This window comes from Cyanistes caeruleus, chromosome 4 (genome assembly GCF_971803275.1).
Source record: "Cyanistes caeruleus chromosome 4, bCyaCae1.hap1.1, whole genome shotgun sequence".
Classification (NCBI taxonomy): domain Eukaryota; kingdom Metazoa; phylum Chordata; class Aves; order Passeriformes; family Paridae; genus Cyanistes; species Cyanistes caeruleus.
In genome coordinates this window covers 38,952,587-38,971,429 of record NC_141704.1, presented here as the reverse complement: position 1 = coordinate 38,971,429, position 18,843 = coordinate 38,952,587, and the positions used below count along the sequence as shown (strand labels likewise).

General features: G+C 38.7%; 1 protein-coding gene across 1 annotated transcript in view; it reads right to left on the bottom strand.

Moving 5' to 3' along the window:
• The window catches only part of LOC147653588 (uncharacterized), a 130,039-nt gene that overhangs the window by 94,751 nt on the left and 16,445 nt on the right, over nucleotides 1-18,843 (bottom strand). Inside the window, exon 3 of the mRNA XM_086887772.1 lies at nucleotides 3,511-3,600. Within this exon, the coding sequence (XP_086743898.1) occupies nucleotides 3,511-3,600 (90 nt within the window). The remainder of the gene's footprint in view (nucleotides 1-3,510; nucleotides 3,601-18,843) is intronic.

Genomic DNA, 18,843 nt, shown 5'->3' with positions numbered 1-18,843 from the left:
ATTTTTTACTAAAGCATGATAGAAAAAAAATAAAATAAAAAAGAAAGTAAAGAACCCCCTTGTACTGGAAAGTTTCATGGCATGTGAAAATTATTTCCTGCTTAGCCTGAATAGTAAAACCTGGAAAAATCTCCACAGCTGTTCTTGAGTGTCTCCCTGGTGCTGGGAGTTAAACACATCAGAGGGAAAGGAACGCAGCATGAGTAACATGATGAATATTCATGTCCTGGATGTGGGTCTTGGAGTCAGCAGAAGTAAGTTTATGCCAGATGTGATGGCTCAGCCCAGACGAAGGAGGCTTTCAAAGAATCCTGTGGAAAATCTGTTGTGCTCCTACTGACTGATAGATCTCATACCTCTTCCAGCTGATGACTCAATGAAACGATTTTTACTTTAAATTTACAAAGAGCACAACTGGGTTTAGCGTATGTGTGCAAGCTCGTAGATGTGAATGAAAACAAGCAGAGAGCCCAAAAAAATTATTTTTCATTCTTTGAGTGACTCTGAGGTGCTTTAGACATTTATGATGATTTTTTTTTCTTTGGTACTAACACAGCTAGTGCTATTGGCAACCTCTAAATTCAAAACAAGTCTTTACCTGCTTTCTTCACTACATCCTTGTTATTTATTGTTAACCTGTGAGGGCTTTCAAGCCAATAAGACAGAATTTTAGTGAGTGTGGAAACAGCCCTGTTGGCTGACCTCAAGCAGCTTCCACATCTTAATGTGCACAAAGACAGCCCTGAGCAGGGCTGGCAGCTCTTGAAACTGCAGAGCCTCCTCAGCTTTGCCTGGTGGAGCTCTGCCTTTCCCCTCTGCTAATCATTTCCTGCTCCCTCCACCCCCTTCCAAGTGTGTGGGCCCAGAAAGTACTGGCAGTCCCTCGGTTCATTGTATGTCTGGGCTACATATTATTTACATTACGGTAGTTGCAAATGGCTCCAGTTGGGACCAGAGCTTGTTTCTTTTCTTTTGTTTGTTTTCTCCTGAAATATTGAACAAATAAGAACGAAAAGTTTTTGGTCTAAACAGATCACAATTGTGAGCTATGAGAGTGGCTATGACAAAAAGATCCTGTGAAAAAGCAGGGAAGACAAAAATGAGAGAGCAAGTGACAAAGTACAAGTTTGGCTTTGATCTCACACCTGTTTCTAATAGTTTTTTTAAACACATTTCTTAATTTTTAGCATGCTAAGCCACTATTTCTTATGAACTGATACCAACAATAATGCTAGAATGGTTTGATGTGTGACACCATGAACTGCAAACAGAATTGAGAACCATACTTCACCTAAAAGTGCTGCCCATCACATTATTTTTCTTACTCTTTCACAATTGAAAGAAAAACATTTGAGGAACTTATTCTGTGACCTGTAAAAATGATCTCATGTGTTAACTATCCCATGCACTTTAGCCACATGGAGATAATGAAAGAAGCCAAAAGAGATCCTGTTAGAGAAATTACCTTTATGATCTGCCCTCATAATCCTTTCAGTCACAAATAAAGGATCAGAAAAATAAAAATATGCTCCAAAATTTAGTGTATGGTGAAAAATTGGTATCTCAATAAAGACCTTGATTTCCCCAATACAATATTCTACTTTGTAGCTGTAGCAATGCAGTCCAGCCTGGAAAAGCAGGGAATGTATCATTGTACATACGCTTTGCTCACCTTACTGGGATTGCTTTAGGATAAACTGAGCAACACTTCTAAGAACCCACTGGTCACTTTGGATAACAGGATCAGAAGAGGAACAAAGAAAGTATAGTGCCTCAATTAGCTGAAAACTTTGTATGTGTATAGGCACTGCAAGAAAAAAGAAAAGTTATACTCTCACAACATGATTAAAATACATTTTTTTCCTGATATAATAAAGACTTACTGGGTTATATTAATATGCTAAAATTTTACTAGAAGGAATATCAATTAAAGACAATGTGGAGGAAATAGGGAAGGGCGATTTAAAATCACCACATTAACCTGATGAAAAAAGGTTAGCAATGCAAAGGGGAACAAATTTGGGGACTACAGTGAAGGAGGAGGTAGATCACCACAAATACCTATCATGAGGATGAAGCTTTATGTAAGCAGCCCATCTAAAATACAGGGTCTGCTTGGGGGATTTTAGTCACCCCCTCTGTCATTGGAAAAATAAATCAGCATGATATGGAAAAGTGGTAATTCTGGATGTGCTGTAAGCAGCAAGAAGGAAGAATTCAAGGAAAGGAAGGATGGCATAGAGGAGAATAAAATGTAGACAAATTAGGTGAAAATCATTGTAAAATTGTTAGGTTCATGATCTTTAGAAAATAAGGGATGGGAGTAGAAAAATGCCAATGAAATTCAAGACACAGTCTTCATACATTCAGAGACTGGAAGATAAAACCACCAAAGAGACAAGAAACAACAACCACAATGAACCACAACCAAACAACAAGAATACATCAGAAGAAGCATTACTTTCCTTAACAGGAGGGACTTGGGCATGAGCTATCTCAGTATGGAGAGAGAATGACAAGCCTAGATGAGACCTGCTGGTTAAAATCACAGTTTTTTCAATAATCTCAGACCTATGAGTGTCACAATAAGAAAGTGGAAACTAACCAGAGTAACAAGGATGAATATGAAAGAGGAGCACAGGCATGTGGGGACAAGAGAAGCAAGGGCTGTAAAGGATGAACAGAGATGTGAGTCATAGTCATTCAGTAATGAGATCACGAGTAAGAAGACTAAAAGGTGACAGATGAGTTAAGAAAACTGAAAAGTTTAATCCCTTCATCAATAAGAAAGTAAATGACAATCATGCAGACATCATCTTTAACCTCAGTAACACAGGAATGAGATCTCAGGTTAGAACAGGGAAAGAAGAGTAGAGAGGAGTATTTGAACAAGTTGTATTGCTTTGGATCAACAAACTTGGATGAAATTTGCCCTAGGGGAGTTAGATAACTGTCTGAAACTCTCCCCAGGGACATTATTTGCTATATTATGCAATATGAGGAGAGCAGGTGTGGGTCCAGAAAACTGTTAAAGGCAAATTTTGAACTAGTCTTAGCTGGGAAATGAAAATAAATATGATGCTAGTGACCACAGTCAAACATTGCAACTGTTTCCCTAATATTTTGGCACATTCACTATCACTTACAATCTAATTTAACTTGGATGCCTTTTTCACAAGGGATGTTTTAACTCAAACAGAAATTGCATGGAAATCTGTAAAATCAATTTTTTAGAATGGAAATTTTTTTTTTTATCTGGGAAACTATCAAATATTTGGGGTGTTTCAAAAGTGGAGAAAACAGTCACGGCAGTAAGTAAACACAATGAGCTAATCATCCTGTCTCCATAGAAACAACAGTGTTGAAGTAGTGCTCAACTTGAAGTACAAGGTACATTTTAAGACATGTGTTATTGTTTAATGCAAAGAAAAAGGTAGCGAAGGGTGATTCATCAGAGATGACAATGGAGTGATTGGAATATGTGGGCTCAAAAATAATACTTGGCATTACCTCACCCTCTTACAGCCCCTCTTGGTCCTGCACTTAGTGACTCCACTCTTCTCCAGACAAAACACAGTAGCATTGTCTGTATCAGCAGACCTGAAGATGGTAGATAAATGATAAATGATTATTAGATTTTTGAAAATCAAAGTTTCTTCAGGTCTATTGTATTTCTGAAATTCCATGATAAAAATAAAAAATTTCCTCTCTTCCAGTTTCCTTAAAAAGTTCTTCTTTTTTATGTTTTTCAATTTTATTAATTAATTGCACTTTAAAATTGAGTAACTATAAGATTTCCCGTTGTAAACACTCATGTTTTGAAGTCCTATCTTTTCAAAATTAGCTGGTTATTTACTTGTAGTCAACAGAAAATTAAAACACAGACATCCTGTGAAATTACTTTTATATCACACAAAAACATAGAAGTGATCTGGGGTTTCAGATGTAAGACAAGTAAAGCTAAAGCTGCAGAAATATAACTTGTTTGCTAGTTAGTGAAATGTATTTGAGTTTGTAAGTACAGGCTACAAGTCTAAACACTCAAGTTCCTCTCTTCTAAGAATGAGTCTTTGAAAAAATTGGTGTTTCTCTGAAGGAACACATATTACCTCCTTGTGATTTCCAAAAAGGCTACATTAATGCAGAGAAGTCACAGAAATAAGAGGGGCTTTATGGCAGCTACAGATGCAGATCAGCATCTGATCAGCAGAACATGTTTTCACTTTACAAACATTTCTACTGAACTAAAATCACCTTTTTTTTTTTTTTTTAATATTATTTTAGGGACACTGCATGTTATCAAGAAATTCTGAAAGTGTTCTCAGAAAGTAGCTGGATTTTAATAGAAACTGTTTTGATTTCATGCTATGAATACTCATTGTAAAACAAGGATTTTAAGGATTCCATTTTCCTGTTACTTTTGCTCATTTTGTTCAACATATTTATTTTGTCAGAAAGATATTTTCGTCAAATAAAGACAAATTCTATTCAATGGAAAACCCACTCTTTTTCTGTTTATTCATTTAACATTACCACATTTCTTAAAAAGCAGTATCTGTATCTTTCTGGATGTTGTAGCACTTCCCTGCTCTAGAAGTCATGGAGGCTGATGAGCTTCCAAAAAGTGACTGGCTTCTGGAAGCCAGTGCTGCCAGCACAGCAGAGCACCATACAGCACATGCCACCTGTGAGTGCACCAGAGAATGGCCCAGAAGTGACTTGAAGCTGCTGTATACCTTTCTCCCATGCTGACTTGAAAGTTCCTTTGTGTGTAGCCTTTTTCTGCTTGCAAACAGCAGGGCTAACTTGGGCCTCTTTGAAGCAGAGAAGCCAATGTAGAGGTCAGTGACAGCAGCCCACTCCCCCAGCTGTACATCTCCACTTCAGCCAGCGTGCCCTCTGACAGCTCTTGGCTGCTCAGCATTTGGGGGCTGGAAATAGCCCTATGAAAAACTAGAAAGTTTCTTTGTTTTCAGAAAGTGGTGAATTGTATCCTTTTTCAAACAAACTTTTCCAATCATATCTCCCCCTAAAACCAGAATGCTGTTTGTAGTCAAGGCGTGGCTTAAATATGCCATCCAAATCCAACAAACCTATTACTATACACTTTACAATTCAGCTGCCACCTTTTGTTTCATAAGGTATTTCTCCATAGCAGAGTTCAGATAAAATATTTTATCTGGCTTAGGTAACTTTCCAAAGTGCTTTTTCTCTAATATTAAAACCTTCTTTTCTGATAAAGGCAAATGAAAAAGTCTACGTGTTTGTGTGTCTTGTATTTCTTGTATGAACTTCTTTTGACTGATGTTTATATGCATTTATCTAATGTAAGCCAAAGGGAACAACTCCATTATGAGAGAAAACCTACCACTGTAGAAAGAGATAGCAGTTCTTCCAGCAGTTAGCTTTGATTCATGAAAAAAAAGTTTAAATGCATACATGCTGATCTTGGAGACATTAGAAATATCTTACTTAATTTCAAGGTACTGCTCCATATTCACAGGAAATAAATAAAAGAAAAGGCACAGTTGCAAAATACAACTGAAAATCAAATTTGTAACCAGAAGATCAGCTGAACATCCTTCCCACAACCATGGGCAATTTTCATTCACTTTAAGACAATATATATGTAAATTCCATATTCTCAGAAAAACTCTGATGTCCTTTTTTCAGAATGAGATTATCTATTTACAATGGCATTACCCCAGAAGACTCTGAAATTACAAAGATTTTCAAGAGGTGCAGGTATTTGTGACATCCCAGAGTGTTGCACCCTGGGGTAGCTCTAGGCAGAAAGAAAAGCCTGAGGCTGTTCATAATGCTGAGAGAGAAGGGGGGAAATAGAGTGATTTTAATTCTTCATCTTACCTGACTAGATAACCTGCATCTCAGAAAGAGTTGACCTGTTTTTCATCACTGATCACCTGTTGCTGAGCCTCAGTTCCACAACTCTCAACAGAATATTAGGAACCTTGCCGGTTTCCAGCATGATTTATCATATTCTGAATGTCTTTATCTGTTCATTTGGAAGATTACCCAATGGGTGGAGGTGGGGAAAGTGTGAACAAAGATGACACCTCTGAGTGCTGGGGGAACCAGGTTTGCCTACAGCAGCAGCACAATTCCTGTGGGGATGCTCTGTTTAAGGGATGATGAGGGAGATGAAATATATGTAAGATATATGACTAAGTAGGCTCTATTAGAAAAAAACAGCTCCAGAAACTGGCAGTCTTGTCGTGAAGGCCAGCCTGCAAGGCCTCCACTCCTCACACATGCCACTGTAGCTTTTCCCTGAATAAATTGATGCAAAAGCTGTGCATTTGTCAGTCACTCACTCATTCGGTCACACCATTGCACACCGAGTTTCCAACGGTTGAGAGGCAGCTTGGTTTGCAAGATGAAGTTTCCCAGAGCAGTAGGTAAAGAGTCCTTGCCTCAAGGCACTGAATCAGCCCTTGGAGGTGCCTTTCTCCCTGCACAGATCCCTGATATCAATATAAAATAGCCAGATGTCTAATTTAGGTTGCCAATATCAACTTGGTGAGGGCCAAGCACTTATATCTCAAGCATCACAGTAATGAAATGATACAGCTGAAATGGCAAATGAAAATCTGCCCTGAAACCTACTGAGCAGCAACTCAGTATGCACATACTGTAGATAACTCATCACTTAATGAGTTGCCCAGTTTTCTGGGAAGAGAGACATCCCATCACATATTTTTAGAATTTTTCAGTCCCTTGAGCTTCTTTATCCCAACAGTTAGGAAGTTCTCCTTGGAGGGAAAATATTCACCTTCAAATGTTACTATTCAGACCCTCTCTAAAACATATTCAGTGCTTAAAATGTCATGTCAGTCCTCCCCTTTTCCATAGATTTATCTGGGCAACATGTCACTGTTCAGGACATGTGATGAAGCCCTGTCTTCCTGCAGGTGGCTGAACACCTGCCTGCCTCTGGGAGGTGGTGAATGAATTTCTTATTTTGTTTTTCCTGCATGTGTGGATTATTAAACCTATTAAACCATCTTTATCTCAACTTATGAGTTTTCTCACTTACTTTTCTGATTTTCCACCCCATCCCACTGAGGGAAGAGTGAGTGAGAGGCTGTGTGGTGCTCATTGCCAGTTGGGGTTAAGCAAAAACAACCTGACTGTACATGAAAACAGTTACTAGGTACTGCAATTTGTCTGGCATACCCATCACAATTATGTACAGCTGTTGACAGCTTAAAAAGGTTATTGACAAATAATCACAGTCCAGATTATAGATAGAAGTAATCATCTACTTTGTAATAAAGTAAAAAGAAAAAAGAAAAAAGAAAAATGGAAATCAGCCTTGCTTACATATAAGCAAACAAGGACTCAGACTTGCACCAGTATGCAATATAATTTTAGCTCATAACATTCACAAGAAGCCAACCACACTATCTTGCCTGACCATTTCTTTATTTTAAATATAGAGACAGTCCAGCTTCTTCTTTTCTAACCATATAAATAAGCAAAGTTCTTCAGTGTAGTGCACATACTACCTTTCTGCTAAATGTCTTATACCCACTACAAGCTTGGTTTTAAATTGTTACTTTATTAATTTTCCTGAAACGTCTTTGCAGTTCATTTATGAATCTGCTAAAAATATATGATTATCCATAAAGTCAGCACAAGCATAGTAGGAAAGTGGAACCAAAGTTGTCACTGCATGAGTTGACATTCATTGACCAGTCATTGGCCATTACATGAATTTGGGTTTGGTTTGGGGTTTTTGTTTTGTTTTCTAACAAATATGCTTCGGGTTCTTTTTGTTTGTCTCAGGGCTGCTGAGCCTTGAGGATATGTGAGTCATATTTTGATGATTTCTTTATTGCATCTGTGCAAAAATAATACTCTAAAAGAGAAAGGCAAGGAAAGAAAATTAAAAAGAGAGGCTGGAAGAATGAAGAAGTGAAAAGACAGATATTGATAGATGTTGACAAAAGATGAGTGGTCCCAGCTTTTCTCAAAGTCCCATTCAAGCAAAAGATCTGGGTAACAGAAGGGAACCTGGGACCAGAGTACGGACAGGAGCAAAAAGTGTAAAAATCATAATTTCTTTCTGTTCCTTAGGTAGAGGAGTGAGAGTAAACAAGGCTGAATATCAGAAGAGATTTAGGGTGGGAAGAAAAGGTGTGGCAGATCTTGCTCAGCACTGTTGCCAAGCCAGGAAGTAGCACTTGAAATACACCTCTCTCACCAGGAGGCATCTGTTCCCTCCATTTTCCCTTTCATTGGCCTCTGGATCCCCTGATGATGGCCTCTTTGCACACCAATGCAGTTTTAAAATTGCAAGAAATTAAATTTCAATCCCTCACACTATGGCAGGTGCATCCTTCTCTACTCTGCTGGAGGAAGAAGAATAGCAGCTGCCCCACCAGAACAATAAAACTCTGCTCTCTGTGACTGGCTGTCAGTGAACAGCCATGCATAAACATAATATATGGAGATCCCAGGGGTGGCATTTGTCATCTCTTATCAGCTCTGCTGCACACACCAGAATTTGATAGGACACTTAGAAAGATGATAAAAGCTACTATCAATCTGTCTAAGTAGAACTATTATGAGCAATAGTAACAATATCACTAGAATTATGGAAAATCAGCAGCTATATTATTTTAATGCTCATTTAATTATTCATTTTTTAAATCTTTCCTTCTTCTCCTTAAGATAAGGACAGCTAAGATAGCATATCTGAACTTTTATATTAACCAGGCCTATTAATGTCCCTTTGTATGCCTGAAAAAAGCTCAAAATACCTTTAATTAATTTTTTTAAAAAGGAAAATAAAAATGAAATCAAATATATTCCTCCAAAGGAACCTCTTGAGCTCTTTTAAGCATCCACACCACAGTGAACATTCATATCCATATCTGTCCCATCTCATTCCAAGTGTTTGCAAAGCAGTAGTACACATAATCATGCTAGAATTATTTTGGGACTTATTACCATTGTAATAGTCTGGTGATCTTCCTAGTTCCATATCCTTTCTCAGGCAATGCTCTATGGCAGATGTTCCAGAGGAAAACATTAAATTCCCTATAGTGTACTTGACACTTGTGTAATAGTACTGCTTGCGGGAAAGTTTAAAATATTTCCAGTTGATAATCAGCTAGCATATATTGAAGTATGAGGACAGATAATTGTTATCCTACCCAGTGCGACTGCAAATGATATTTTAATTCCTGAGTCTTCTTTTTGGAATCCTACTGATTACTTCTTCTCAGTAATACCCTGTGGTTGCTAGTTCCCAGGGCTAACATGGTTTTGTTCCTGTGAATCTAAATGAGCATGTTTCAGTTTCAACCATTTTTCTTTTCCATGTATTTCTGGTTTCTGCACAAGTAGTGCAGGATGAAGATTCTGGCTGTCCTCTACTATCTCCATAAAATAAAACATTTAGTATGCCTCCATGGCATCAATTTTTACCTCTTTATTCCTCAAAATAAAAAAGCTGTATAATTAAATAATTCTATTCAGAAACCATGCTGATAGATCTTTCACCACCAATAACCCAGGTAGGTGTGATCTATCTTTTTGCAACTGAAATGAAAGCACTCTATGAGGACACAGTAACAACAGTAACTAACAGCAGTTTGCTCTTTGTAACTATACGTGACCACAGTCTTACACAAGTTTCTCTTGAATTAGCAGTGTTGACTGGCAGTTTTGCTTGTCAGAAGGCTGCATGGCGTTTCACTTCCAGCTGGGCTAAAAAACACGACATAATCCCATTCAGAGGAGCAGTAGCAGCTGCATGAACTGCTCATTGCAATATTTTCAGAATTGGTATAAGCACTACTGCAAAGCAGACAGGGAAATTTGCAGCGGAGGATATCCATGTCACTTGGAAACCATTGGCAGCTGGAGGCTCAGCCTCTCTCCTTCGCTGTGGTGCTCAGGGAATTATCAGCAGATACTTTTCTTGCACATCTCTGTGAGACTGTGTGACTGCAGTATCTGAAACACTGAAGGGATGTCAGGAGCGCTTCCAGTGAGTCTTCCCACACCATAAATACATAATTGCTGATCTCAGATTTCCACATGTTGAAATCCATTAACTGGAAAAGATATCGCTTGAATAGATATTTCTGTGCAAAAACATTGTGCTTTATCACAAGGTCTGGTGATATTTGTCCAACAAAAAGAAAGTTTTTTAAAGCTTGGTTATCCAAATTATTTCCTTTCACCTAGAAAGGGAAACAACAACAACAAAAAAAAAAAAAAAAACAAACAAAAAAAAAAAGCAAAACAGAAAAAAATTTCCCAATATATAGTTCTGGTTCTTTTTATTACACAGGTTTGATGGGAAACCAGAAAACACCAGTTCTACCTTTCAAAAGGAGAGGAAAAAAAAATAAGGTCAGCTCTGCAGATCTTCTTGATGTATTGGACAAGGAAATACGCATGAAGCTTTAAAGGTAGGAGACATAGTGAAGCCCCATAGGGAATAGGAGTCAGTGGGGTGCACGGATGCTTCCTTTCAGAATGATACCAAGGAGGTTAATGTCTGGCCTGGTGATAAAAACCTGGCATCTGTTACAGAAAACACAATGAGCATTGTTGTCATTGAGAGAATGGCTCTGTTTTTCCTGGCACGAGTTACTGTTTGGAAGCTAGTTTAAAATAGAAAAGAAAATAAAATCTCACTCTCCAAACTTAAAAATAAAGGGTTATGCCAGAATCGTGTTCTCCACTGTATTTCTAGGAAGCGTTTTTATTGGTTCATTGTTCTGACAACATTATTTACATACCTTAAATGTAAATGCTGATGAAATGCACAGCAAGCTGTACAGGCTTTGACACAGGCACCACTACTGTGTTGAGTGTGCATATGCTCCGAAATACAGGCTAAGTCTTCCCAAAGGCTGGCTTCAGGCACAGGGCACTAGTGCTGCTGGCCTTTCTCCTTTGCCAGTGGAGAGACTGACTTCCCCTGTGCAAGATTCAGAGCACCCAAATTAAGAACCTCTTCAGACTGCCCCTGAGTAAGGTTCTTTTTTCTCCATTAGTCCATAAATAAAGTTCATCTTTGTAGATTTCCCTTCCAAAGCATGCCAAGAATTCACATGTGAAATGGGATCACACCCTACCCTCTTCACTGATTTCCCATTTCTATATAATTTTCTCCAAAGGTGAAGAGACTTTCTTTGCACCTTCTTGTCTATATATATTAACAAGATATAAAATATATCCTTCTGCTACGACATAGCATCTCAGTTTACACCCAACTAGACCCTGCACTCACTGGTTTTGGTACCAAATGCAGGGGAAGTAGACAGCAGGCTTTTAACTTTTCCTGCTAACTGCTCCCTCCCTGTTTTGTTGCTTTATGCCATTAAATGTCTATCAGCTAAATAAACACAAGCAAGGGGAAAAGGTAAAACCAAACAGTTCCTAACCCTTGGTTTTGTTGCCATTGATTTATCTCCATGCTATGAAACTTCAGGCCTAATTAAGAAAATAAACTCTGCAGGTGATGAACAGAAAGGACAGCATATGTTATTCCCAGGCTGCATCACTTGCTTCAGAACAATGCACAGGATCCTGCTGGCAATGACCACAGCTTGCAATTAAAACATTGTTTTCCTTTTCATTTCAGACAATGCTGCTTGTCTTACCCAACTACAGAAAGCCTAAACCGTTCAAAAGATGCACCAAACTGTAGATTGGTCAATAGCCAAGAACACAACAGCAGCCAGTGCAGTCTGTGTTCCTAGGATCAGAGATGGTAACTGAGATTGTGGTCAGATTCAGGGCACCAGAGACTCTCTGCCACCACTCACAGGTGCCACAGCAAGTAAAGAGTTGATGCAGGAAAGAGCTACTACATGGAATCAAAGAATGGAATTGTTAAGGGTGGAAAAGACCTCTAAGGTCATCAAGTCCAACTGTTTACCCATCACCATCATGTTATCACTAAACCATGTCCTCAGGTGCCACATCCACATGATTTTTGAACACTTTATCATGCACAGCCTCTCCAGCTGTAGCCAAGATATGCTCATTCCTCTGGTAAATCTGTGTCTGATTCAGCCACTTCCTCAACTCAAAGTATTCACTTTTCAGAAAGCTGAGAAACATTCCACGGTTTGTTGAAGCTTTCCTCAAAAGCTTTACCCAGCTTCTATATTGCCCCTTTTAAGAAGCAATACAGTGGGCCTGATGGGTAAACCAAGAAAAGTTCATTGAATCTCTTGCAACTGGAAAATGCACTTTTAGAGTTAAAACTTTAGAGTTAAAACTGAAATTTCAATTAAACACATTTTGGGGAAAAACAAACAAACAAAAATACATTGACTAAACCAATTTTAAAAAAGAAACAATAAAAAAAAAAAATGCAAAGACCCCCCCAAATGTTATTTTAGATTCTGTACAATGATTAATATTGTAGGTAACAAATTTCATTAAGCTGTAATGCACTAGAGAGCACAAAGAAGTAACACAGTGGCAAAAGGCCTATTTCAAATTGGTCCAGCTCTTCAAAAAAGAATTTTTAAAGCCAGAAAGTTCAGAATTATGATTAAATACATGGGAAATTTCTAATGTCATCTGCTTCGTCTGTTTTTAAATGTGAAAAATGCATAAAAAAAACCTGGTAACCTTGAGCCACTATGTTTTCACCAGCATGGTGTCACAGGAGGCACACTTCAATCCTTTATCTGAACTGTACATAGATACCCAAATGTGTTTGGAACAGCTCTGGTTCATCTGCAGATTCTCATCTCTCGACACCCCAACTTGCCTCTGGAAAACTGGAGTCTCTTCTTCCCTCCCACTCCATGGATCCCATTATATCTGCCAGAAAAGTCAATTGTCATTTCAGTAGCAGAAGAAAACTGACAGAAAAATCTTAAACTGCAGGATTCATGGGTTTCACAGTAGTGCAGAGGGGATCACAAAGCCATTGCTGGTAAGCTGTGGAAGAAAGATGTTGGCATCTTGGCATCAGAAATGCGACAGACTGAGTTATGCCGTCAGCTAAGGGAAGGATCTCTGCCAGCCAAAAGCAGCCTCAGCACAAAGGTCTGTCTACCCATTACCCACATGAGTCATGAAAAGCTGGTATCCTCCTCTCTCACTCTGTGTCTCAGACACATCTTTTTTTCACAAGAAGTACTTTTAACAAGACCATTTTGGCAAAGGTATCCCCACATGAAAGTTTGTGGATATATTTCAAGCCACTCCCTGCCACCTGATCATGTCTAATAATGTGGAGCTGTGATTTGCTGTGGGCAGCAGGTCTCCAAAGCTAGTACAACATGGTGGAATTCCCCAGGTAGGTAATCCCCAACCAATGATCCACACTCAAAGAATTTACTGCATCCTCTGTGTAAATGACAAGAATCTGCTAGTGAGCTTAGTGTGAGTAATCAGCTAAGCAATGCTGATTGGTTCAAGGTGTCAGAGGACTGTAACTTGACCAAGCACATTTGCTAGTCAAACATCTTTCTTGGTTTTGTTTTCTTTCTAATCCTTGCAAGACTCTGATTTTATTTCTGCAAGCTCCCTGTCAGCATAAGAAAAAGTTATTGGTACCCATGGGCCATTACCCGTGGGTTTCTCTTCTGGGGGGTGTTTATGGTCCATCACAGAATACACCTTGAACTGCCTCCTTCGCTGGCAGCATCTAGGGCTGCACTGGGTCTGCCAGACCAAAAACCTTCTTGGCTGTGGGGATGTGCATTGTCAAATAGCCATCAAATACTCTCTTGGGCTTTAACTAACCTCTCACATGAAGCCAAAAAAACAGCTTGAAGTGATATTGACATCCCTATAATGGTTCCTACACACTGGGAAGCTCCTTGTTTGAGCACAGCCTCCCAGATGTGATGGTGTTAAATTTTGCCTCTGGCGAGATAACCTGGAGGGAATTGTTTAGAAGTGTTCTTGTGTTTGTTTGATGCTGCTCTCCTTTATTTCTCTTTTTTTTCATGCACCTTGTTTACTCTTGAGGAAAGATTTGTGTGACTCTGTAAATGATTGAAACACCATTTCTTCAGTCTTACCCGATCACTTCTTTGTGCAGTGTTCCATCCTTTCTTCCTGTGGCTCTTCCCTTTGTATCAAAACCACTGTTAATTGCACAGCTTTTATCAGGATCAAATGCAGGATCAAAGGTTTGGTGTTCAGATTTTTTGCTCTTCAGGCATTTTCTTTTCCTTCTCTAATTATGAGAAATTTGCAAAACCACTAACTACCGGATTGAATTGATTTTTTTCTTCTGTAAGTTGAGGGGAAAAGGCTAATTGGGGATATTCTAAATTGACTTTATCTCGTGTTTTGGGAGCTTGATATATTTCATTGTATCATTAAAAATACAGTGATGATTTTCAAGAGTGTTTACAGACACCTATGGCTGGAAGCCACACAGCTGAGAAGGGAAATGTTGCCATTGTGTCCCTTTTACCATTCACGAGAGTGATAACACTGAACCACTCTAGACACATAGTCTGTTTATACACATTTGCTAGGTTAAATGAAAAGACACGTTGTGTTCCTTGTCTATCAAAAAATCTGTATGTGCATTCAGAGTGGACAGCTGGCATTTTGAAAAGCTGTTCTGGGCTTTTAAGAAAAAAAATTATACTTAACTGGCATGAGGGACCTCCATTTCAAACATTGACAAAGACAATGCTTGTGAGAATGCTTTGTTCCTCAGGGCAGCAAGGACTGGGAGGTCCTTTCCAATCAAGCAGCAGTATTTTCTCATCTTTTATTACATAAAAAAAGAAAAAAAATAAAAGGAAAAAAAAGAGGGGGAAGCTGAGGGATATATTTTCCTATTTTAAACCTGATTTCACTCCTTTTCTTCCTTTGGAAATAAATTTCATCCATTATTCAGTTTTGACAGTAAATCTTCACAAATTAATCACAAATTGAGCAGTTGTTTAACATTACACCTAGCCATGCTGGGCTAAAATAACTCCAGATTATTCCTGGAATAAACAGAGCTACACTGAGAGTCAACCTATGAAGTGAAAACTGTGTACATGAAAGTAGATATTTGTAATGATGAACTTAAATCTTTTAGCCAAGGTAAAGAACTTAATGACACGGGGGTGGCAAAGATGAAGCTAGATAAAAGAATACCTTTTCACATTGTTATACTGAAGTTATATTTTTTTATGTACAACCACTACAGAGCTTTCCCTGCCTTTAGCAGTAGCCAATGAAAAAAGTGCAAAAATGGCAGATGACTAAGGCATCCTTAAAAACAAGCTGCATACCATGTGCTCGGTGTCTGCATCAGCTAAGTAAAACAAAAGCTGAAAGAATCAGCAGCAGATACATTACGTGGCTTGCTTTTATGTAAGTTGGATTTTTGTTCAAGCTTACAGATAAACAGTTCACGATACAAGAAACTGCCTGTATGTTGTCTGTTCATGTGATGTTTTGTTTCTTAAAAGCTTCTCATGAGTAAAAAAAAAAAAGAAAAAGAAAAAGCCCTTCCTATAGCTACATTTAATCATCAAAGACAATGGGAGTGAAGAATTATGGTTTACTCGCCCACACACTGAATGAAAATTGTATGTCGTTCCTGCACCCTGATTGGATAAAGATTTCTAGGGATAGATATATTTTCTTTCTGCTTTCTCTTGTTTCTTGTTTTTAGGAAAATTGAACACCCTCTTTCATTGGTTTTCCCACTTGTCCATGCAAAACCTCTAATGGGATTTTATCAAAGGTGGTTGGAAATACTCCCAGACCATGGTAATGATTTTTTTGTATTATTTCTGTTACCCAAATATTTTTTTAAACATAAAAGAAGCTTTTTTTTCTGGTTTTGCTTTTTGAGGCAGTGAGGAAGAAAGGCATTGAGAAAACACATGTCATTAAAGCAATAAAATATCAAGTGAATTTCCTCTATATTTTAAGCTTATTATTTTTTTCTACTTTGTACACACACACAGCTAAGAAGCATTTAAAGTGATGCAAATTATTAAAGAGCATTATTACACAAACCACAGCTTCATCTGCCACTCTTCTACCAGACAATCATTTTTCCCCCTCAACCACCACTTTCAAGTTGTATAGCTTAGTGTAACCATTTTAACTTTTTTTCTTTCTGGAAGGCATGAAGATAAACCATGCATGAATCAATACATGAATGAATCAGCCTCTGGTTGAGCTTACTGATGTACTCATCCTTTATATTCTTGCATGGTTTACAGAAATTGGAGCTGTAGCTGGGCTTTGCATTCAGCTGAATGTGGCTTGTTTACACAGCCCAATAGAGTTGCCTGTTCCAAAAAAGCTAATTTGTAGGGATTGCTGAGGCAGGATGGAAACTCCTGAAGCTTTGTGCTAAATAGATGCAGTTAAGAACCAAGGTATCCTGGTACTTTAAGACAAAGTTTGGTAGGATCACCAGGCTCTTGGCTTCACCACACCATCTGACTTAATTCAAAGGGAGTTTTGGCTCCAGGTTCCTGTAAGGCACTGAGAGACCTCCCACATCCAGCTGTTCCCCAGCTCTTGGGGCTGTCCCCAAGATAGCCAGGCTTCAGTTTCTGGGACCACCACCCCCTAAGCAGCTGACTTTGGTGTTTAAACTCAACTGTCCTCTGTCACAACCTTAAAGAGAACAAGATTTGATGCCACAAAAACAGTCACAGTAACGTTCTGAACATTTTTCAAAAACTCCCTTATTATCAGCATGTTCCCTTTTCCTTTCTGTGTCCTGTCTTGACATATATCACAGGACAAGGACTCATGGGAATGCAGTGCCTGCCAGATTCCCCCAGAGAGCTCCTCAGGGAATGGTATTCTTCTTCCATTCACTCCTCTTCCTCACAAATGCACCCTACAGTTCTCCCAGGCACCAATGGAAACAAGGGGGACTTACAGACTACCTGCCTCCACAGCCTGTCTTATTTTGGATTTCACTGGCCTTTGGTAGGGCAACTCTGTTTCTGTCATCTCTCTTGGTTACATTCTCCAAGTATATCTTTTATATTCGGAATTTTAAAAGATTCCAGGCAAGAATTTGTGTCTCTCTCATGTATTTGTTTGAAGTGCTCAGATTTAGCACTTACAATTACACAACAGTAGCAGCCTATATGTGAGGAAAGACTTTTCTGGATTGGAAGGATATTTTCACTTTGATTGTTGCTGTCAAAGGGGATTTCACAGCTATCCACATTACATCTCACCCGTGCAGCTGACATCAGAGCAACCTTTGCTGCTTGGGTAAAAGGAGACTCAGGGAGATACATTATTCAGTTTTGTACAGAGAAGGAACAGAAAATGTATTTTCAGAAGCAGTGTGGAGCTCCACATTTAATAACATCTGTATTTAAAAAGAAACACTGGAGCGTGGCCTTAATGAGTTATTGTTATTTCCTAAAGGCACAGATTAAACGTTTGGTTCTGTGAAAGTCAGAAATCTCAGAGCAGCCGTGTCCCATTAACACAGCACATCAAACATCACGGGCTGATTTTCAGTTCAGCTGAAGGCTGAGGATTTACATCACTGACAACAGCCACGCATATGGTCACATACAGTCAGGAAATGAGTAACTCTGCTTGAACCAAAGTGAGCAAGGGTGCAATAAAAACATATCCTGCAAAGGGATCTGCAAAGGGAAATGGGAGGAAAGCTGAGCTCACATGAGAATAACAAAGGCTGTCTCACTCTAGACCCCACTCCTCTGCAAAACACAGCACAGGAAAGGGCCCAAAGCTCAAAATATTACCAGGGAAATATTTCCAGGCCAGTAATTCAGCTTGCATGACAGCCTGTACCCAGGGTGCCAAGAGGGCAGCAAAAGGTCCTCCTTGTTCTGAGAAGTCTGACTTGTGAGCAGAGCCCAGTCCTGGAGTACAGGATGCTGATGAATATGTTTGGCTTGTCACTGATGAATAAGTTTTGCTTGTCAGTCACCCAAATGGTGATGGTAACTAAGAGGTCAAGACTGCTTGCTCTACATCTGCTTGTGAAGAAACTGCATATTTTAGTTGGCTAAGTCAAGCACAGTTTTAATATATCTTTCTGTAGCCACAAATAGATTTTGCAAGAAGTTAAATAAGAACCATGCACAGTCAGTCTGGGAGAATACAAGAGCATGCACTCTCTTAGTATTTCTGATATTCCCAAAGAGAAATAAAGAGAAAAGGAAAAGGTGTGAACCCTTTATAACACACTATAATGCAGTGAGAAGTAGTATAAATTCTGGTTTGGTTTGCTTTGGTTTGGTTTGGCTTGGTTTGGCTTGGTTTGGCTTGGTTTGGTTTGGTGCACATCATGGTACTTTGCCTTCAGTGACTTCATTCTTTCACTTCAGGCAGAAAGAAACTCTACTGACCTGCCTGGAAAGCATGTTTCAGAAAGAAATCAGTAAAAGTCAGCCACTAAGGGGTTAAAAAGAAAATATACCTACTCTTGCTTAAAAATTAAACAGCTTTGCATGGTGACACTTTGATGACTTTGGCTGTTGCAGTGACGTAGAATATCTAGTGATAACATGAGCATGCCCCACCTGTTTGCAGGGTGATGTTTGTGTTGTACAGACATATGCCTTGCTGGTATCTTTGCCCACCTACTTTCTTTTATTGCCTGGTTAGTATTTTATTGATTTTTTGCATAATCATCATATCCATTCATACAGTAATTAAAATCAGAAGTATTTTACTGCGTGGATATCTGCACTGAGTTGTGACACCTGACCTAGGCAGTGCACATGAACATCTTTTATTCATAAATTTTGTGACCTGGAAATAGAATTCTTTTTAAGTAATTAGCCATGGGTGAGAACTAAATCAGATGGCAATTAAATGAAATAAAAAATAAAATTAATTGTTTCTTCTCTCAGA